Below are 21,844 nucleotides of genomic sequence, written 5' to 3'. Positions count from 1 at the left end.
ATACAACTCACGCTTCAGTTTCATTCCTATACTGTGTATTATCTACAAAATGACATGAGGATATGGTAAGGCTATTGCATTAGCCTAATACTGGGTGCCTTAAAAAGTTCTTTATTTCTTGGGAAGAAGGCTGTGAAAGTTAGTACTCTTAAATGCTTGCTTTACCTACTTTGAGAAATCAATTAAATCTTGTTACTATCTTTGAAAGGCAAAGATCTGAAGTAATTAACATTTCCCAGAATGATCTTTTTAGCAAAGGGTAAAAGTGCTTGTTTGGGTTTAAAGATGACAAACTTAATTTTGGAGTAGTTTTTCATTTTGCAGACTTTTATGGAAACTTGATTTCAGGCACAATATATTCAATTTTGTATGTGCTTATATGTCAGAAAGAAATAAATTTACTCATCAAGTTAAGTTTGAAGGCCCAATGATCTTTTCAGTTTTAAAGTATATATATTTTTCCAATTAGTCCTTCAATATTAGTAAATAAATAAGATGTTTATAGGTAATTTCTGTTCTTCACATTTTTTTAATTTATTTAAATTTCATGACTAAATTGAAAGTCTCATACACTTTCAAGAAATCCAATTTAATGACTAAATTGGTCCTTCTATTTAAGTTTGAAACACACTCCAAACAAGAGTCCACAGCAGAGTCAAAGTCAATTTGTAATGGAGTTTAAACTTGGATAGAAAGAATGTGAACAAAAAGTAAGGCATTAAAATGAAATTCAAGATCTGAGTACACAAGAAAGCAGCAGAGCAAGCCAGCACTGTTGAGAAAAGAAAAATGTTTAGAAATCTGAGTGTGGATTTGCTTTCCGACCAAAACCAAATTGTTTATTTGTTTCTCATGTGAAACTGTTTTGCTGTTGGTAATTTCACTTGAGTTGAAAAAGAAGAAACCAATCAATTATACGTGTATAGTTAGTTAATTATTTATTATTGCTATAAAAGTTATAATTGATATCAGTTTTTTTATAACTTAGCTGAAAATTATTTTTTCAAAAAAATCTTTGTTGCATGTAACAAAAATATCAGTTTTCATATATGGAAATTAATATTAACAAGATCTGAATGTGTGGTGAAAGGTTAGTGAATCTGACAACTGTTTCTGCGGTCCCCTTTGAAAAAATAAATATATCCATTATATTAACATGGGTCCACGTTCCTTGTTCCTTAACTAACAGGACTTTTAATAAATATTTGGTTTCACTTTTAAATCATTAGTTTTTTATGTATATTAATTCACATTATGCAATGATTTCTTTTTTTCTAATTTATTAATTTGAAATTTTAAACGTTGAACCAACTCCCAGTAAGATTTAATTAAATTTTAAATTTAAGATAATATTAAAATAGTTTAATTAATTAAATGTTATAAATAAATATAAATGAAACTGAAAATTGGACCAAAATTTGAACTTTCTATGGTTGTTTATTTAATTTAATTATAATATATTACATATATAAATATAATATTTTGATATTAAATTAATTAAAAAATTGACCAGGACCAGTCCTTTCCTAAAAAGACACCACTTTTGTGTACAAATTTTAGTTTGTTTCGTAGTTGATGTATATTTCTTTCCTGCTCTCCATAACTTCTCATTTACGTGTAGATTAGACTAAAAAATATTTTATTTAAAAAAATATATTTTAAATTATATAATTTAAAAAACATTCTTATTTAAAATATATTATTTTTTATTTATACATTTTGAATGGTAAAAACTTGAAAGGTATTTACGAATTTTACAAATTGAAACAATTTTAAAAATATATATATATACATTTCAAATTTTGTAATTTTTCTGGATCACAGAAAACATTAATAAATTAAATAATATTTTCTGATATTTTAAAAAATATGGGATGGAATAGTCTTTTGTCATAAGTGTGGAAGACAATCCATCACATATCTAGTGGAAAGTCTGTTTCTACTGACACATGTCAAGTTTAAGTTTTATTTTATTTTATATGGTTTTATTGTATTATAATATTTAAAAAAATATTTCAATAGAAGAGTGTTTAGTAATTTTTATTTAAATTTAATTTTTCAAAATTTGAAAAGTGCTTTGATATAAGCACAATAAGAGACAATCTTATAGTGATTCTTTACAATTATCTGAAGGAATATGAGAAGTCTTATCAAAATAAATTATATACAAATTCACTTTTTAAGATGTAAAATTGTTTTAAAACATTTAGAAGTTTCTAAATTTAGTATTGCTCCATTCAAGATATAAATTGTTAATAATAATTTAATTCATAAAGTCTAAATATATGCAAAACAATTGAATCATCTTACTTACATGTTGTTTTGTTTTTTTATCATTAAATAGTCTCATATTGAGTCACATTTGTTAATTCACTTATATAAAATGGTTTCATTCAAGTAGTTAGATTTCATGTTCTATGTTATTTTTTAGAGAAATTTCTTTGTATTTCAACAATCTTCTTTATCTGTTAGAAGCATGAGTGACCACAATAAATTACTTATAAAAGTTATAAAGAACTTAATAAAAAAATAAATATATGTATACTTTATTTTGAGAAAATAAAAATTATAATTAAAAGTGACTTTATAAAAGTAATCTTCTAATTAAAAAAGAAACAAAAGTGATTGAGTTAAAGCACACCAATACCAAAAATAGATTTTCATTATGCTAATCTGTGTTTCAAACTTTGAACACCAATTTTTTTTTTTATCAAAAAAATAAAAATAAAAAAATAAACGAGCATCCTCATCACACAATCCATTAAAAAATACCTTTCAAAACATTTCTAAATTTATTTCAAATCATTATTACTTATTTTTTAAAGCTTACTTATTTTTAAGTAAAAGGTTGGTTGCATTTAGCTTTATTAAACATAATTATTTTTAATATAATAATATAATATAAAAACAAATATTTAAATTTTAAATTTTTAATATAAAATATGCACCTTTTGTATCTTAAGGATCACAAAACGTTACATCTCGATAGAATCATTTCAAATGTTTGAAATTCTTATTCTTATGATGTAAATAATATAAATTTATTGAAATTAAACTACAAAAATTATGAATTAAAAAAACTTTACAAGTCATTATCAGACAATCTTTAAAATCTGTAATAGTTTCTAACTATTTTGAAACCTCATTTCAATTAATTCTCTGAAAAAGCAGAAAATAAATTGAGACTTTTGAGATAAGAATACAAGTTAGTTAGTATTTAACCTCGACCGTTAGATTAATCTAATCTCAACAACTGTAAGTAAATGTAAGGCCACGCAATGGACACAACACGAAGACATTGAAGTCTTACAAGTGAGAAGAGAGTGCATGGCGTGTGAGTGAATGTCAATCCAAGTTCCTGGGACCCACACAACTCTTTCTGACTCATCAACCCTACCCTTACACCTTTCGCCGTTAATAACCGTTACCCATTGTTGTTGACAACAATGTCGATTCCGCACAAAAAAGTAACTGAGTATTTCTATGTAGCAACTCCGTCAACATCCACTTTCTCCTCTGCTCTTTCGCCTACCTTCTAGTTTCTTTCTTTCTTTCCTTACTCTCTCTCTCCGAGTATTTGTATGCACACGCAAAATTTCTCTTTCTCTTTCTTAGGATTTTATATTAAAGTATACTTCTTGGCCAGTCCTTGTTTGGAAGTTGCTACTTTCGAGCACCGATCTTAGTGACCAATATGTTTTGAATGTTTCAGATGAGAAGGGAGATGTCGGTTGTTGATTTTTCACGGTGTTAACTATACTGTGCAGTGTCGGGTTTTTGTGGAGCTGGTGTTTTTCTCATAAAGTTTGGATTTTTTTTTATTTGGGTTCTGGAAAAATGTGGGGTAGGTGGCGGTGGTGTGTGGGTGGCGGTTTTCTAAGGCAAAGGGTATCAGCAACTGGTGGTGTTAGCAATGGTTGTGGGGAAAAGCTTCATCCTTTTGGTCCTCCTTTGTTGGGTTTGAGGGGTGTGGTGGAGGTGATGTGTGGTGGAAGAAGGGGTGGTGGGATGACACCTTTATCTTTTCTGTTGAATCAAATAAAGAGGGGTGTATCAACTTCAACTGGGGGTGGTGGTTTCAGCAATGGTAATGAAAGAGAAGATTTTATATCATACTCAGAAGCCAAGAAGCTTATGAGGTTGGTGAACGTGGAGTCTCTGAAGATGAAGCTTGGTATGGAAGGGAAGGAAGTTATTTGCTATTCGGAGCTTCTTGAGGCCTGTGAGAGCATGGGGATTGCCAGGAGTCATGAGGAGGCTGCAGCATTTGCCAGGGTTCTTGATGAGGCTGGGGTTGTTCTCCTCTTCCGGGACAAAGTGTATTTGCATCCTGATAAGGTGAGATATTGGGACTGATTTCAATTGATTATGTTTATGCTGGCATAAGAACATGATGTGTTTGTGGGGCTCACCAAAAGCTTGGCCAGATCTAAGTATATAACAGTATATTTACTTACCTTTGTGGTGCAATAGATGTCAATTCTTGCCCTTTTTTTTGTTCCTGCTTTACAATGTGTGAGGGTCCTCCCTGACCCATGTATTACACATCTCTTTTCACAGGGAAATATTATATGTATTTGTAAAGGAAAAAAAAATAGGTGAATCTTCAGTTTATCCTGCATATACACTTTAGCACTCTTCATATTCAACCTGAAATAACTCATGATTCAACCTTTGGCTTAACTCCATGGTGGATGGGAATATTTTTTTTTTCATCTATCAATTACTGATGCATATATAAATTCTCTTATCTTCATGCTCTGTGTTGTCTGCTTTCTCTTTCACGGTAGTTTTAGGTAGTAGAGTTTGATAAAGTCTGATTCAGTTGCAGGTTTTTTCTGAAATAGAGAGAATAAACTGAGTTTATAAACTTTAAGAAAATTGGCTCTCAAGAACACTACAGCTCCAAATTATTTCATTGCATCCTCTCAATGCCATCAACGATTTAGATCCAACCTCTCTTCATTATGCTTGTCCTGTCATGATAAAGATTTCTAGATTCTGGAATCTTGTTTTCAGTTGCAGAATATTAACATCACTATGATTTTCTTTTTCTTCTTGCCCTGTAAATATGTTAACTTATTATATCACTACATACGTTTATTTCATCTTAGAAGATTATAAATGGCAAAAGAGTAATCTCCTGTCTATATAGAGGTCTTATAAATTATAATGGATTCTGGAAGTACAAGATTGTAATATTTTAGTTTAGTCTTCTATGTGCTAGTTATGCAAAAGGTTCCAGGACATAGATTATTCATTTCAACAATTTTACTGGTTCGGGGCTGATGCATTCCCTAATGTAACATAATAGGGAGTGGTATTCATGAAAACTTCCAATATTGTTATGTATTATAGCTAATTAGTGTGTTTCAAGCTGTTTGTCATGGATTATCATGCGTAAACCTACTTCAGTGCAGGACTACTCTTTTCATTTGAACTGGCTACTATGCATCAAACTAAAACCACAAAAGAACCTAAACAACAGTAGAAAACAATTTGTAACTCCTTAAGTTCTCTACGGTGTGTCTGGTCTGGTACAAACTGTCTGTGGGATCTTAGCAGTATGTTTGTTGAAACTTTATCTGATCAACCAAAAATTTTGTTGAGGAAATGAACTTCAGGAAACAGTTTTGAAAAAGACATTAGAGAAAGTGATATGCAATTCAATTCTGTCATAGTGTGGAAAGGTTTCTAAATTCACTGATTATGTTTCTGTTGTATGGCAATGTTCTGTGTTTCAGGTGGTGGATCTGGTTCGCAGAGCCGTTCCACTGGCACTGACTGCTGACAACGATCCTATAAGGGAGGAGTTGAAGAGTCTGCAGGATAAGAAAGAGGAAATTGATGTGTTGGCACATAAACAGGTGCGGCGCGTCCTCTGGTCTGGACTAGGATTCATCATAGTGACAGCCGGCCTCTTCTTCCGGCTAACATTCTGGGAATTTTCATGGGATGTAATGGAACCAATTGCATTTTTTACCACAACCACAGGGTTGGTCATAGGCTATGCATACTTTTTGATCACTTCAAGAGACCCTACTTACCAAGACTTGATGAAGAGGCTTTTTCTTTCAAGGCAGATGAAACTTTTCAAGATGCATAATTTTGACATTGAGAGATTCAAGGAGCTCCAGTGCAAGTGCAAAACACCTTTACATGCTAGTACCGTTTTGAAAAATCGCATAGGGGTGGTAGTGGACCTTGAAGATGCTATACATAGAGATTAACATTTTCATGAGAATTTGCAATTCTTTTTAAATATATATTATAGTTAACCTTGTTCCCCTTGTTTTAGTGTTTGTGGGGAGAGATTAAACTAACTATAGTTTTGGCTTCTTTATTTGCCTCATTTTCTTAACAATGCATGAAGATTATGTTCTATTCCATTTCTTGATGGCAAGTTATTATTGAGAGAATGAGTCTCTGGTCCAGAAATCTTATGGAGTTTTTTGTTTCCACAAATCTGTTGTTAACTTTTGGGATAAATATATCTCAACTAAGTGAAAATAAAATTCAGTAGTTCAAAAAATCGTGCTAAAAGAATGCTTAGACGACCTACGTGTACGAGAAACTAGTGTTAATATTACATCTTTAAATTTATTAAATTGAGAGATCAAATCACATTTAAGAACTAAAAAAAAGTCCAAAATTATAGTAATGCAGGTCATTATAATCTCTTTCTTTACAAAATTACATAAACTAAATGATACATCATATTCTATTATATTTGTTATTTATGCAATTGAACTATGAAGCTAGGACTTGATATGAATAACTAAAAATTATTTGAACTACAAGGGAGCAATTTAAACGAGGGATCAAAGTAAGATATATTATGAAATCTAAAAGTAATAAAGCAAAAAAAAAATGTATTTACCATTAAACACCTGGAACTGTTACGAAATGACTAGTATGTTCAAATATTATCATTACTCAATGCAGATAACATTGTAGTGAAAATGCAACAGACTACAAAGAAATAGTTTTTCACAAAACCTGATGCATAAACTTTGTTACAAAACCCTATACACGTTCCCTTTCCTATATATTAAAAAGTCACACTCTAGGCCATTTATCAGTTCAACCACAGAATCTTCACTGGATCCATTGAAGTGTTCCAAAATAGTGCTCAACGTAGCCTGAAACCAATAAGCAACACTTTTCTTACAATAATAATCACAAAGTAAAGCATATATAAATATATACATATTCATATTTCAGAAAGTTGTCAGAAACATAAAGAAGTCGCCACTTACCCCTTCATCAAGGTTCTTCATCCACTCCACAACAGAACTCTCTGTAGCTTTCAATTTAGTTGAATTTTCTTCATTCGTTTCACTGACCTTTTGTCGTTTTCTTGTGAATTCCCCTTCACTGGCATTTGAGAGCTTCTGTTCCTCAGAACTGTTCACAGGTAAAGGTACCTCATCCATTTCCAAGTCGCATTGTTCAGCCAAACTTTTTGCAGAAATGCCATCTTCACAATGTCTGTCGGGACATGTTTCTAAAGTAGAGTCTGGAAAATTTGAAGCATTGTATGCAAGTTCATCATCTTTCCCAGTCTGGTTACTTCCAGATTGAAATGTTTCCAAGGATATACCAGAGTTTCGCATTGACAAATAAGTCTTGATGTGCTGATAACTTATCTGCACCATAACAAATTATTCAATCTCAGATACAATGAAGCAATAAGCAGTTCTTCAGCTACAAGTTACTTATGATTATGATACTTAAGCTCTCCCTGTTCAGGTTAAGGACTTCAGCTCCCTTTGTTTCTTGGAAGTTATCTTCCAATGTTGTCAGGGTTTTGGGACATTTCCATTTTGAGTTTAATGATTAATATTTACAAATTACAACGTGAAAAGAAACTTCACAAGAGAGAGAAATAGTATCTCGTTGGTAAAAACTTTTGAAACCTGACTACACAACCGTAGCCATTGTCTACAAATTCTTTCTATCTACACTTGGTTGTTGCAGACCTTGTCCATTGACTCTTATGTAGTCTGATTAATCAATTCATAATCAAGAGTTAGACATGATTCTAGAAAAACAAAGAACCAGATACCAACAAGTTCGAATAATTTTCAGGAAATAAAAACATAGTAAACCTAAAATCATGAAGTTGTTCCGGTGGAGGATAGAGCAGTAGAATGAAATATATTGGACCATATATTTGCATAAATACCAAGATATACTCAAATCACGAAGGTAGGAAATCTGAACCCACATCTTCTGGCAATTCATTTTTTATAGGCTTCAGCTTGTCTGTAGATCCAACTTTTGAAATAGCACCCTGAATTTCTGATATGATCTCTTGTGTCAGTCCTATCATCTTGCTGAATCTAACCCAATCAAAAGGTAATCCTTCTTGAGCAGCTTCCAGCAGATATTCAGCAACAGTTTGTTCTTTTATAGGAGCCGATCTAGCTTCTAAGTTCTGAGATTATGGAGAGAGGAGTCAGTGGAGAAAGTAGTTATAGTGAAACATGTGGGCATAGATCTTCTTTAGTAACAACAGACTAATATGACATACAACAATCTCATGAAGTTATACAATGAAATTATATATATCTTTATTAGTAACAGCAGATTCGAATGACATACAGCTATCTCGTGAATAGAAAGACCATCTTCATGCCATTTTTTCCATGCTTCAAACTTTGCTGATGTCAACTTCTTGGATTTGTTGGTTAGTGGAGATACTTTCGTTACTCCATTAGTTTGCAAACTAGCCATTGGAACCTTTTCTTCCCCATCCAATGATAGGTTTAATCCTTGCGACAGTTTCAGAATAACTTGAAGAAAATGATCTCCATATTTTGTAACTAGGTGCTGTACAATGTTGTTTGAAGTCAGTATTTCAAATGACAGAAAGACAGAAGGTATAAAATAAAAATGGCTTCATTATCTAAAGACATGTTTACAGGCCAAACAAATCTGATATGTGATTACTGATCATTGGAAGGTAAACTACTGTCAAGAGATTGCTCATTCAGAGGATTAACTAGTTCACACTGCATGCAACAATAATTCCCCCCCTGTTTAGAAATCTTGCAAGCCATTTTCATAGTATTTCAATAAACCTTCGCAATTGGAAGATTTTTCCATACACGTAATTGCTGCCAAGAATTTTATATTTACTAAAGCTGAATTAGAATATTAATAAAAAAATTGTTTACTAAAGCCATTTTGACAAGTTTCTGCTTTTTTTTCTTGAACCATTTGGGCTGGTCCAGTTACAGACATCTTCAAAACATTGAAGGGATACCTGATTTACACCATTAATGTTTGCTAGTCTTGCTTTTGTAGATGGTCTTGTCAAAGAAATTTTCCTGATCGTTTGATCACCACATATAGCATATCTACAAAGACAGTATAACAGCTTTATGATGAAAGTATGGATAAAAGAAACTAAGAATTAATATCCTTCAAACTGTTAAAAAATAAAAACTATACGGAGCTGTTCCAACACTTCTTGCAAGCTCTAATCTTTCTTCCAAAAGCATTTGGTGGAACGTTTTCTCAGCCTGAGTATAGAAGTACAACACAAAGATTTAGAATTAATATAGTCTCTTACAAACAAAAATTGGAAACAATAAGCTTGCTGTTTTTTATCTTTTATGGATGAATGGCTTATTTATCTTACATACACATATAATTGTAAACCACTTATTCAAGAAGCTTCATTGATGATTAGAAGAAAAGGAAAGAAAGACAAGATGTTGGATAAAGATAAAACCACTTATTACCAACCTCTGAAAAACCTTCTAATTCTGAAGTGGATAAAGTTTTGAATTCTTCTTGTGTGTTTCCATTATCTTCTTCTCCAAGCATTTCAGCAGTTAATGTCAAAATCAAAGGAGGTTGATAATCTGGTGTAGAAGAGGCCAAAAACTGCTCTCCTTTCGAACTGACACTGATTCATGAAGAACAAATTTTGCGTCTAATTATAGCTTCAGTTGTGAAACACACTAAAACACTAAAACTAAAAAGTTGCATAATAGATGTGTTTTGACATTTTTAGGTCCCAATTATGAAAAATTATAATAGAAGTAGGATGCCCAATTAGAGAAGTCTAGCTCTATTAACAGACTGGGTGATGAGGTGGATAAGGGAAACATAAAGATTAACAGGGAGTTGGAAGGGGATAGGACAGTTTTTGGAATGTTAGAAAGTGTAAGAGGGAAAGACTATCGAAATCCCAGTGATAATTATCTGTAAACTTTTCCTCCTTGACGAATCACTATTTTCCACAAAGGTATCCGTGCATAAATTATTATTTTCATCCTACCTTCAGGTAACAGACTAGTAGCATACACAGACTTCAAATAACTACTTTAATCTACCAAATAACTTGAAGAATCTACCTTATAGTTCTATAGACGTCACTAACAGTCTCCTTCAAATAACCTGTAGAACAATAGGAGTCCATTACAAATTGCATCTAGCAATTTCTTCAATACAATTTACTGTGTAATATAAAAGATTGTCATTTTTTGACATAGATTGTGAATAGTAATATGTAAAATATACTGAAGCAAGAAATACAATTACCAGTGCCAAATAAATAGCAAGAAATGTATGAAAAATTAATTATGTTTGAAAACAGAAAAAAATGTCAATTATTTTTCAAATGTATTTTTTTCTTTGTATATATGTATATTGATACAGTTGAGATAAATAAAAGAGACTATATTTGAGAGAGCCAGATCACTCCTCTCGTATGTTCTCATTTTTATATTGGTAGAATTGTGATACAATTACATGGAAGAGCAAAGATCAGAACTAGAGTCCTAGGTACCGCTCATAGGTACCGCTCATAGGTACAGCTCATAAGTACAACATATAGTAGTTTTCAAATACAACTACTTCCTACCTTAATTTAGTACCTATTCTAACAAAGATACTGCTACTAGCTCAAAAAGCTCCAGTTGAAGCAAGAAATAAACCCACTCTATGTAGGAAAAATTAAAAATAAAGGGGTCTCTTGGAATTCTTCTATGTAACATATTTACTCAAATAATCAAAGAGAGCAAAAGGCAGACTTTCATCCATGGTGTCGTACCATCTAACCTAGTGCTTGCAATCCAATCATAGCCAAGACTTAAAAAATGAATACAAGGGACAGCGAACAAGCCAACAGAAACCAGAAAATGTAATTTTATTTTCACAACAAATCCTTTATACAGAAAATAATGTACAACGTTAAAACTGCCTTCTAATGATTCAAATTGCCAAAAAGACAGGCAGTCAACTTAAACAGAGCAACAGAAAATGCTTTGCTCTACATATCCAAACTTTCCCTGAACTGAGAATGTCGATCCACAGAACTGTTTCAATATAACTCATGATTGTAAATTATTTCCACTCTACCTCGAGAAATCAATTGATGCCCAAGTGATTTCCACCAATTTGCTGGATAATTTTTCCCCAGCCCATGAAGTGGAAGCTTATCAAATTGAGCCTCTAGAATTTTCTTGACCTACAAGTTACAAGCTAATACAACTATCAACAGTTGGAACAACTAAATAAATTTAAAGGCAACAATAAAGGTTAAGAATGAATGAAAACCAAATGATACTTATGCTTTTAGAGTATACCAAGTAGAGGGTATTTTTAAAGCTGTGCAGTAACCACAGACAGCAAAAAGAAGGTACCCAATTGCTAGATTCAAAATCATTTTGGGTACTCGAGGAATCCATATGCACTAAAGCTTCAATGTTTGTCACTATGAATAAGAGGAAACAGGGTTTATAGGTTTGTTAAAAGCCACCTTGTCATTATGAACTAAGAGAGCTTTTTGTGCTGTTGAATAACTGAAATGTTCATTTTGAACAATTTTAGGATCATGTAAATGAAGTAATGCGAATTGTTCGTTTAATATATCTAAATTGGTGTATAAAAATTTACAGCTTCGTTATTAAAATTTACACGCAACTGTTTGTAGAAGTTCAACTATTTCTCTAAAACACCTAATGGATGGTAGATAGACAATTAGACACAATCGTACTTGAAAGGGACTAAAGAAAATAAGCCACAGTTATCAAGTAAGGCTCAAAAAGGTATACAACCTATACGTAAGAACTTACCCAGAAAAAAAATGACAATAAAATTATAAGACTCTTTATCGTAAACAATAAGTGATAGTAGTAGTAGTAACCAAAGAAAAAAATATCGTTAGTCAAAACACAGGGACATCGATAACCGTAGAAAATAAAAAGGGAGTACATGATTAAATAAATGAATAAGAAACCAAACAAGAACTCAAAAAGTGAATGAATTCTCTAAAACTGAAATGAAAACACTTCCTAGCTTTAATATTGAAAATCTTACTCGAGACCCACGCAGGACATCAATAGGCATATTAAGGCCCCATCTGCCCTTGCATGAATGAATGCAAGCCATTAGAAGAAATGCTTCCCTTGACATGTCACGCTCCTCCTTTGAGACTTTGCAATTATCACAGTTACCTACAAAACACGTATAAAAGAAATAAAAATTGGAGTAAACTAAATAAGAAAAGGATAGTTTTGAGCAAGATAAAGATTGTTATTGGTTTTGTCAACTTGTCCAGTTAACTGATATATTTTGTAAGCCCCTTAGAGTGCCTATATTTAACCTTATTTAGCAAGCTTGGGAGCATATGACACATGATCCACCATGAGGGGGGTATTAGGACTAAACACACTATTCCTGATTCCCCTAATTGTATAAAGTCAATGGAGTAACAATGATAGGCTACTAAGTTTAAGCTCTAACTTTACAAGGACAATAATGAAGCATCTAAGCAAAAGGCAAACCGCATCTATCAGCTGAATTTTTTTCCCCAAAGTATTCAAGCAAGTACTTTCTTCTGCATGTGGTCAGCACACAATAGTGTTCAGCAGCAAGCAATGACTCCATAACAGCTTTTCTTTGTTTTTCCTGGTACATGGGAGACTTAAATATTAGTAGGAGAATGGGGATAGCTTATATGGGGACAATATGCAAGAAGTAAGCAGCTTCAATGCTCATTTAACTACAAATAAATCCTTAGCCAAACTTTTTCAGATAAATTTAAATACACGTACTGATTTTACATCTCCACAGTAAAAGTCGCCCTTTGCAAAGTCACTTCTTGTGTAGTAAAGCCAACAAACCGAAGCTATACCATCTCTACCACATCGTCCACTTTCCTGGTAGTAGGACTCAAGACTTTTAGGGCAACCATAGTGAATCACTTGTCTAATGTTAGGTTTATCTATGCCCATGCCAAAGGCAATGGTTGCCACCATAACTTGCAGTTCATCTCTAACAAATAATCTGTCAATAGATTAGAACAAGTTCAGTTAGGATCAAACCATTGAAGCATCTTCAAAAATTAGAGAACAGGAGGGAGGTAAGGAGTATGCTCCACCTTCACAGCGATCAGAGGTGAAATTTTATTTCATGTTCTAAAATAAGAAAGAATATTCACCTATGAGACTCCTCTCGATCTTTTCCATTCATTTGGCCATGGTACATTCCTGCCTCAATGCCTGCTTCTGTAAATGACTTGAATATCTATTTAAACAATAAAATTCAAGATATAAAATTAAAAAAGGCTGCAGGCAACAAACAGAATTTAGACAACAAAAATGCAAACAAGAGTTCCGTTGCTAAAACAGAAATATAGATTATCCGTTTTGACAAACTATCATGATAAGTAACCACACATAGTGAAAGGTCATGAATAATCAGTGGATATTTCAATGCAAAAAATATATCTTTTTAATTTTTATTTTCCATATCTAAGAAGGCACACTTGGTGTTAGCATGAATTTTGCAATTTTTTCCTATTACACAATAAGTTGAAAGTTCTCATATTTGTCTTGAATCATGAATGAATATCCTATATAGTACCATACAGCACCACCTTAAATTATTGTGCCTAATAACTAAAATCTTAATGAGTCATCAAGCAACCTGTCCCTTCGGCCTAGTTTATCAAGTGTTCTGAGTCGTGTAAAATCTTCCATTATCCTTCAACAAAGGACAAGATAGAAAACTATTTTGGGATTCTTTTGTAATATTTCTAGCACATTACCTGCTCTACATCTTTGATTGTTGTGCAATAAATTATAGTTGAACCACCAGTAGCAACTTCTTTTGAAATTTCCCGCACAAGCTCATCAATAAAAGATTGTCCACGGTTCAATAGTTTGACACCATAGAAAAGATTTGTGCGATCAAATGAACCAATTGTAACATAAGGGTTATCCATCTTCAGGGAACTGATGATGTCAAATCGAACCCTGGAAATAAAGCACAGAAATTAAAATGAGTGTATGTTTTTCTTTAATCTAAATACAGTTACAGTATATTATTAATTAAAAGAACCATTAAGTACGGCAATGTAACAAAAAGAAGTGTCACATAAATTCATTAATTAATTCACCAAGTAGAAATATAAATTAATTTTAATCCATTCCTATAACAATGCTCATAATAGTGTTCAACACAGGTAACAAAATCCTTTCCTCTTGATAAGAAGATGTTGTAAAATGGAAAGAAAGAGAAAGAAACCACCAGAAGTACACAAACATGGCAGGAATCATTGTACCAGTAAAGATTTAAAAAATATCTTACATGACCTTTAGTAGCCATCCCTTATACAACTGATTTCAACAGAAACAAGTTTGAATTCTGCATAGGTGGTTTAATGAGTCCAGAACCTGGTAATTTATTTTTGCCACAAACAGCATCATTTTAAAAATTTAAGAAACCTAATAGGCTTCATGCAGAATTAGATCAGATCGTAGAACAATATGCAATTTTACTAACAAAAGTCCTCTATCTCTAGAAATCTATAAATTGGATAACAGAATACCAGATAACAGAGGAAGATACGAATCAATGTTGTAGAACAGAAGCACTACTTCCAACCCCAATACATTCAAGTCCTGGCTCTCCTTCCCTCCCATATTGCCCCTAATCAACTTCTTAAATAGATTTAATATCTCAAGAGATTAGTTTCAATTCCCCTGTTTATCCGTTTATGATTATTTTGATGACATAATAAAATACTAAAAAAGAGTTAGTTTCTAGTTTGTCTTTATAGGTCAAACTACCCTCATTTTATAATTCTATCATTCTCCAGCATGTACCCTTCTTGCTGTTATTTGTGGGAAAGGAAAGGGAACATGGGAGAGAAATAGATAGATAGACAGACTGATAAAAGGCTGAAATTGACTGAAATTTGAATCCAACACAAGCAAAGCATGGTGATAAAGTAAAAGAAAAAAACCATGATCTTGACAATGACTTGCAATTGCAACTAAAAGCAAGTTTATCGATAAACAATTGGAGAGCATAATATATACAAGATAAAGAAGGCACAAAATGTGTATCAGAGTCATTATAAAGTACAGCAATGATATGCTTCACTAACAGCCAAAGCAAAAGATGCTTACTTTTCAGTAGCAGTGGCAGTTAGACCAACAAAAGGAACATCAAGCAAGACCTCACGTAACTTGTCTAAATGCTTGTATTCCACCCTAAAATCATGTCCCCATTCCGATATGCAATGGGCTTCATCAACAGCAAGAAGACTAATTCCAGCCTTTAGTAAGTTGGACCAGAAACTACAAAAAATAAGTTCAAGTGAACAGAATATCATAATTAGACAAGACATGGTATGGACTAAAATCAGCGATCTAATTCCAGAAATTAGAAAGATAATTAACTGATAAAGTGAACTAGTCATATATCTTCTAGAATAGCTGCATGACACTTCTATTTTTAAAAGCTATACTAATAAGTGAAATGCAACTCAAAATAAAGGTCACACAATCTGGCAGCTGAAGGTTAGACATGTGTTTAATGCATTACCTGGTAGGAACTGTGCATGCCTTCTCAGGAGTCATGAACAGAATGTCAAATTGACCACGTTCAGCTTTAGAGTGCACAGTGAAATCCTTCTGAGCACTTCCAAGATATTCAGCTTTGATACCTCGTTGTTTTAAAGCCATCACCTGTTTTCCCATCTCTTCTTATTAGATAATCACTATGGCTAGATACAGAAAGGCATTGAGGGCATAGAAAAGTAAAACAAGAAGACTCATTCAGAAGAACCAATCAATTCACCTGGTCTTGCATCAACGATATCAGAGGGCTCACAACTATCCCAGTCTTTTTAACAACCAAGGGAGGTACCTGATAGCTGTTAAAAAATAAAATACAGTTCACCTTTGAACTCTCCAATTTAGGCAATTAGCTTCAAGAAGAGGTAAAAGAACACAGAATGAGAGAGTGAAAGCGGAATGATGATGTTTTTTACCACAATGACTTCCCACTGCCAGTAGCCATGACTACCAAACAATCCCTTTTCTCAACAATTTTCTCAATAACTTCTCTCTGATAAGGCCGAAAATCAGAAAACCCAAAGTATTTCTGAAAACAACAGTAGAAACACATCAGCATCCAACAATCATAAAACCCTCAAAACCTCTAACAAGTCATTCACAAAACTGATTGGGCAACTCGACACCATTTCCATTGCACATTCAATTATTTATTATTTAGATAATAAAGCACCAACAAAAAAACAAAACTTTTTTCAATCTCACCAACGAAACTGAAAACTGGAAAGTGGGTATTGAAGTTATCTTACAAAGGATTAACGGTATTGTACAATCAATAATTTTCATCATTTATGAAACGGTAAAACGAGGTTGGTAGAGGTAAAGACATTGATTAGGGTTTACCTTGAGAACAGAGGGAATGGTCTCCATGGTGGGGAGGAGAGGAAGAGAAACCACCATAAGGTCTCAGAGTTGGAAGCCACTAAAGTTCTGACATTGATATCGGAATACACTCCCGCCAAATCAAACCAGACACACACATGGTTTTGGGCCTGACCATCACCTGGGCTGGGCTTGATTTAATATCATACAGGTGAGAGTCTTTCTTCCTCCATACCTTCTTGTGCCACCCCATACTAAATATGAAAATACCATTTTATCCTTTTTTTTTCACCCCTTGGATTTGAAATAATAAGTCTATGGATTATGTAATCCGGATAAATTCTATCCGGATTACATAATCTGGAAGTCAATTTCATATTTAGAAAAGACTTCCGGATTATGTAATCCGGAAGCTAATAACACATCTGAAAAAAGGCTTTCGGATTACATAATACGGAAGCTAATCTTATGTATAGAAAAGACTTCCGGATTATGTAATCCAGAATATTGAAAAGAGTATTTTTGGAATAAGAAAAATTTATGGGAGTGGCACAAGAAGGTATGGAGGTGCAGGAAGAAGCAGCCTACAGGTGAACTTAGGAAGGCAGTTTCTTCCTGCACCCCTACGTTTTTCTTCCTGCACCCTATAATGTTTTGCAAAGACAAACCTATCCCTAATATTTTCTAAAATTCCTAAAATGCACACAACACTCACACTCTACTTTTTCTTCTTCCTTTGTACACAAACTGCACACAGACAAACTGCATTGCTCTCTCAACAACGAGACTACTCTATCTCTTGGCACAGAGGTGTTTCTCTTAGCGGTTCTCTGTTTGGACAAGAAGGTAAGTAATTTTTTTTTGGTTTTCGGCTATATAGTTCTATTTTATTGTGAATTTTCGTTTTTGCAGTACATATGTTGTGATTCTAGACCGTGCAGTCCGCTAGCTTTACGGGAACTTCGCACTTTGTTTTTTGTCTTTCGGAATATTGAATTTGCAAAACTCTCATATTGGTGTATCCATAAATCATCCAGATTGGTGAGTCCAGTAATCTTCCAGATTTGCTGATCCGTAGTATGTTTCCATATTTCAGAATCCGTAATGCAAAAAATGCTTTCCAGATTCAAAAAAATGCAGGTGTCCTTTTTCAAATAAAAGGTCAAGACTAGTTTCGGAATTTTAAAAATTATGAGGGTACAGGAAGGAAAAACGTAAGGGTGCAGAAAGAAACTCTCACTTAGGAATAATTTCCTCCGTCACCTTCCATTAGAATAACACGATGAAAAAACCTGAAAGTGGATGTCCATGTCGGTGATTCTTGATCAAATAGAGAAATGAAGTTGAGTATACTTGGTACGCATAAATGAATGACAATGTTATTTTATTTGTGCGTACCATTCAGAAACTCTTTAAGAAATTTGTTACACAAAATGAATACTCTACAATTCACCATGGAATGAAGTGATTTCAACCGACTAATGATGATAAGAAACCATGTTCATTATTACCATCATAAGTGATAAATGTGCAAAAAGATACACAAAACTAACCATTGGAGTGAAGTGGGGTAACCAAATATTGATAAATGCAACACTTTCTTACAACATTATAAAGGTAGAGAGAATTGGTGGTACATTATGACTAATTTGGTTTTGTCATCAAGCAAATTGTGGTTTTGCTTTCATTACGAATTTGGTGAATTTGAACATTACTAAAGAAGGTAAAATTTTAATATTTGTCTATAAAGTTTGACATGATTGACCACATAAATGATTCTCCATGTTTCCATATAATTTTTTACGGTTATTATTCACAGGATAATCTTGTGGAGTGGGAGTTCTTGTGTTTGTAACAGGCACTCTTAAGAGTTAAGATGCATCTGCATTTTTTATGTTGGGCCTTTGAATGTTGATTTGATTATCATGTTTACTTGATTCCTACAAAAGTATCTCTTCTAGTTGAAAATCATCTTCAACACAGCTGCAAGTCCCTGGAAGTGTTATTGTAATTAAATTCATTAAATTTGTTTAGTAATGTTTGTAAAAGTTTGAATGCTTTTGACTTTTACAAAAATATATCTAGGTGTTTTGGATTATGTTTCATCCTCTGACAAGTTCTTGATTATATCAGAGAAGAGCATGCATGAAATTGTCCAAATTGGCTGAAGAACAACAGGGAAACTTCAAACACAATACTTTTTCAGAACTCCTTATACAATGTAAATGTTTGTTTATGAAACACAGAATCATCAAATTCTGTCCCCTTTATATAAACATTTTTATATAGATTTTCATTTTATAGTCTTCCTATTTTGTTTTTCAGTGCCACCTAAAATTATCAGAAGACAAATTTCTTGTATTCATCGGCCTCAATAGCCATTTCTTCAATGCTTCTGTCTCTCCTTTTTATATCCACCTCGAGTGCTCGATTCAACTCGTTCTCCTTTTCATTTATCTGCATCATCCAATAAAAAACCAATATCAACAAAGTTACAATATCAGAACTATCTGCATAAAAGAGACAAAATATCTGAAAAGGTAAAAGAAAACTTTTCATCCTACATCCTCATAAATGTCATCATTGTTCTCATAATCACCATTTTTCCGGGGAAGGATATGGATATGAACATGAGCCACTGATTGCCCTGCCTGAGGTCCATCCTAGGATTCATAAAGATGATGTTGTTAGGTTCAAAAATAGTTGAAGCATAACATGCAAGTCTTAGACAATTACAAGGGAATGTGACTATAAGACTTGGTAGAAACTAAGAAACACATGGTTAAAGTCTTCTTCAATTGTCTTACTTGGATACAAAATGTAAGTGATGATGCCTTATGGTAGCTCTCTAGTTGCCTACCAAGTTTCTTAGCTATGTGCCATAAATCTGTATTCTCATCATCTGTGAGATCTGCAACACGCTTCACTTGGCGCTTAGGACAGACAAGAACATGTATATATTGTTAAGTTAACCAGGTTCAACTTCAAATTGCTAACTGAATTGAGATTTGACTATTCAAAAATAACTATGAGCCTAATTCTTAAAGCTCTCAAGCAAACAACTATAAGAAACCATTATTAAATCAAGTGTAATCTGAAGGTATGCAAACTATGTCATGTTGATTCCCTAATGAAACAAACTAGTTTTACAACTACATGTTCACTCTTGTATTGAAAGCTAGTAATTATCTTTATCACATGGATCTTCAGAGTTGTCAAAAGTAACCATTGTAAATTTGTAATTGTATAATGAAGCTACATTTGCTAATATGGTGACTAATCATGTATGGAGTGTGCCTTCCTTTTTTTGCTTTTTGCAGTGTCTCAACTATTATGAAAATGGATTAATCGTATATTACACAGAATGTGTTGCTAACATCTATTAAAAAGGATATGACCTGCAAATGGAAAACAAAAGTCAATTAGTAAGCTAAATCTTTGGAAGTAGAAATGATTCAAAAGTGAAAAGTAATTTATAAATTTTAAATTAAAATCTATTATTAATATAAATCAAAGCAAAACCCTGTACACTGATTACACCACAAAGACTTCACACAGAAAAAAAAAGGATTTTTGAATCATTAGATTGATCTCAAATTTATGCAGGGCCAAATTGATATCTTCTGCATAACTTTACGTGTTAAGATTTATTGGTTTTATTTTCATCATTTCATATATTGATCATCGAAAACAAGAATAGAATGAAAATAAAATTGCAGTTTTATAATTATTTCATAAAAGGAGGAAATGATGAAAAGCTTGTAAAATCATGGTCTCAAACCAAATACGCCTAATCTTTTCTGCAGGCAACACTCAAAGCATTCGCTTCGAGTCAAAACCTTCCTTTGTTAATTTCACAACACTACCAAACAAAATGGTCGAAAAAAACTTAATTTATCTTGAAAATGAAAAAAATGATTATGCCACTTTGAATATTGAAGATAGATAATAAAGCATGATCCTAAGAGAATTGAAAACATAGAGATAAAGGAACAGCATACCTGGCAGAGCAGGACGCAGGTTGACAAAGGCAAAACAAAGATTGGTTGTATGGAACACTGAACTATGGTGGATCTTGTGAGGCCCAAAATCATAGTATTCAACAGCCATCTAACAAAATTGTTGTTCTCAATAATGCATAAAGGAAAAACAAAAAATAGCAAGGGTTATACTTTCTATGATTTTGGTTAGTTATCTATTTACCTCAATGGATGCGCCAGGTGAATGTATCAGAAATATGCACAGAATGCAAAAGATGCTTTACAATTTGCAATTTGCTTTGAATTTATAGGTGTACAAAATCTCTGGACTAGTTTTCTCCCTCAATTTCTTTATTCTTGCATACTCCTTCAGTCTTCCCAAAAATATTTTTAAATATGGGAATGATTAAGTCAAGAATCAATAGTTGTTAATTGTGTGGCACCTAATCCAATAATAATAAAATTTAAATTGGGAGACTTTACTCCTTAAAAATAAGACAGTTAGATATTTTATTTAGAACATGTCTGAAAAGTTTATTTATTATGTATTTTTAAGAGAAAAAAATTAAAAGACAATATTTTTCTCCATAAACAAAAACTAATTCATACTTAATTAAAAATAAATAATTTAAAAATTTATACAAAAGAACGTAAACAAATTAATCTATTAACTTATGGAAAAATTAATTTCATTTTTTTTCAGCTTTTTTCCCTCTACAAAGTTATTGTAACTTTTTTCATTCAAATATACTTTAAGCAATTTATTTTCAGAACATTCGGGTATGCCTTTATGCTGCTATGTGCTGCATTTTGATGGATAAAGCATAGGATTGAAGATGGTTTTGCAACTAAAAATAATTCAAAAGTATTTAAATCAGAGCATTCATAACTGGTTCTAAGCAACTGGTTCTAATTTCAATCCTAAGATGTTCACCATTGACCATAAATTATAAAATAGTCTAAAAGAAACTGGAATTCTGTGTAGGTTAGATTTAACTCAATCTTATACCATCAACTTCTAGAATTAAAGTTGTCTCGGTCGTTGTGGATATTCAAGAAAATGTAGAAGGAAAAATTAACTAAAGATTTCTACTTGCTTTCTGAATGGAAAACAAACATAACTTGTTGAACCTTTAGTTTCAACACTGCCAAGCAAAG

At 32.6% G+C, this 21,844-nt stretch overlaps 3 protein-coding genes across 8 annotated transcripts; 1 reads left to right on the top strand and 2 right to left on the bottom strand.

The window, feature by feature from the left end:
* Nucleotides 1-3,443: 3,443 nt before the first annotated feature.
* LOC137831598 (calcium uniporter protein 2, mitochondrial) lies at nt 3,444-6,389 on the top strand. Its single transcript, XM_068639337.1, has 2 exons — nt 3,444-4,338; nt 5,745-6,389. Exons 1-2 carry the CDS (start codon nt 3,838-3,840, stop codon nt 6,228-6,230), a joined length of 987 nt encoding a protein of 328 aa, XP_068495438.1. The 5' UTR covers nt 3,444-3,837; the 3' UTR covers nt 6,231-6,389.
* A 508-nt stretch (nt 6,390-6,897) lies between these two features.
* LOC137831597 (uncharacterized) lies at nt 6,898-16,878 on the bottom strand. Of its 5 annotated transcripts, none has more exons than XR_016521533.1 (19): nt 16,728-16,878; nt 16,301-16,413; nt 16,108-16,183; nt 15,853-15,995; nt 15,435-15,605; nt 14,069-14,276; nt 13,460-13,545; nt 13,074-13,305; nt 12,804-12,927; nt 12,337-12,473; nt 11,377-11,485; nt 10,371-10,413; nt 9,757-9,919; nt 9,465-9,530; nt 9,272-9,365; nt 8,608-8,835; nt 8,189-8,440; nt 7,260-7,649; nt 6,898-7,142 (listed from the first exon to the last, which is right to left on the bottom strand). XR_016521533.1 is itself a non-coding variant. In XM_068639336.2 (19 exons), exons 1-19 carry the CDS (start codon nt 16,782-16,784, stop codon nt 7,017-7,019), a joined length of 2,781 nt encoding a protein of 926 aa, XP_068495437.1. In that variant the 5' UTR covers nt 16,785-16,878; the 3' UTR covers nt 6,898-7,016. The 5 variants fall into 5 exon arrangements, 2 of the variants coding, with proteins under 2 accessions (XP_068495437.1, XP_090159616.1); XR_016521532.1 differs by having other exon boundaries at nt 8,231-8,440; XR_011084452.2 differs by having other exon boundaries at nt 9,460-9,530; nt 16,728-16,849.
* A 2,009-nt stretch (nt 16,879-18,887) lies between these two features.
* On the bottom strand, nt 18,888-21,049 carry LOC137831596 (bifunctional bis(5'-adenosyl)-triphosphatase/adenylylsulfatase FHIT). Of its 2 annotated transcripts, none has more exons than XM_068639335.2 (5): nt 20,910-21,049; nt 20,706-20,816; nt 19,514-19,660; nt 19,271-19,369; nt 18,888-19,163 (listed from the first exon to the last, which is right to left on the bottom strand). In XM_068639335.2, exons 2-5 carry the CDS (start codon nt 20,814-20,816, stop codon nt 19,047-19,049), a joined length of 474 nt encoding a protein of 157 aa, XP_068495436.1. In that variant the 5' UTR covers nt 20,910-21,049; the 3' UTR covers nt 18,888-19,046. The 2 variants fall into 2 exon arrangements, with proteins under 2 accessions (XP_068495436.1, XP_090159560.1); XM_090303434.1 differs by having other exon boundaries at nt 18,955-19,163; nt 19,306-19,369.
* Nucleotides 21,050-21,844: the final 795 nt, after the last annotated feature.

The sequence above is a fragment of the Phaseolus vulgaris genome, chromosome 6 (genome assembly GCF_051622355.1).
Source record: "Phaseolus vulgaris cultivar YP4 chromosome 6, ASM5162235v1, whole genome shotgun sequence".
Taxonomy (NCBI): Eukaryota; Viridiplantae; Streptophyta; class Magnoliopsida; order Fabales; family Fabaceae; genus Phaseolus; species Phaseolus vulgaris.
Note: the sequence above shows the minus strand (reverse complement) of the source record. Positions and strands in the feature narration are given on the sequence as shown.

Excerpts from the sequence above, each read along its gene's own strand:
- LOC137831596 (XM_068639335.2), bottom strand. The coding sequence starts at position 20,816 with ATGGCTGTTGAATACTATGATTTTGGGCCTCACAAGATCCACCATAGT. Across the intron at positions 19,370-19,513 it reads CACTTACATTTTGTATCCAA|GATGGACCTCAGGCAGGGCA; the intron begins GTAAGACAATTG and ends TATGAATCCTAG. Across the intron at positions 19,164-19,270 it reads ATGATGACATTTATGAGGAT|ATAAATGAAAAGGAGAACGA; the intron begins GTAGGATGAAAA and ends TGGATGATGCAG.
- LOC137831598 (XM_068639337.1), top strand. The coding sequence starts at position 3,838 with ATGTGGGGTAGGTGGCGGTGGTGTGTGGGTGGCGGTTTTCTAAGGCAA. Across the intron at positions 4,339-5,744 it reads TGTATTTGCATCCTGATAAG|GTGGTGGATCTGGTTCGCAG; the intron begins GTGAGATATTGG and ends TCTGTGTTTCAG.
- LOC137831597 (XM_068639336.2), bottom strand. The coding sequence starts at position 16,784 with ATGGTGGTTTCTCTTCCTCTCCTCCCCACCATGGAGACCATTCCCTCT. Across the intron at positions 11,486-12,336 it reads ATGTCCTGCGTGGGTCTCGA|GTCAAGAAAATTCTAGAGGC; the intron begins GTAAGATTTTCA and ends TGTAACTTGTAG. Across the intron at positions 9,366-9,459 it reads AGAAGTGTTGGAACAGCTCC|ATATGCTATATGTGGTGATC; the intron begins GTATAGTTTTTA and ends CTGTCTTTGTAG.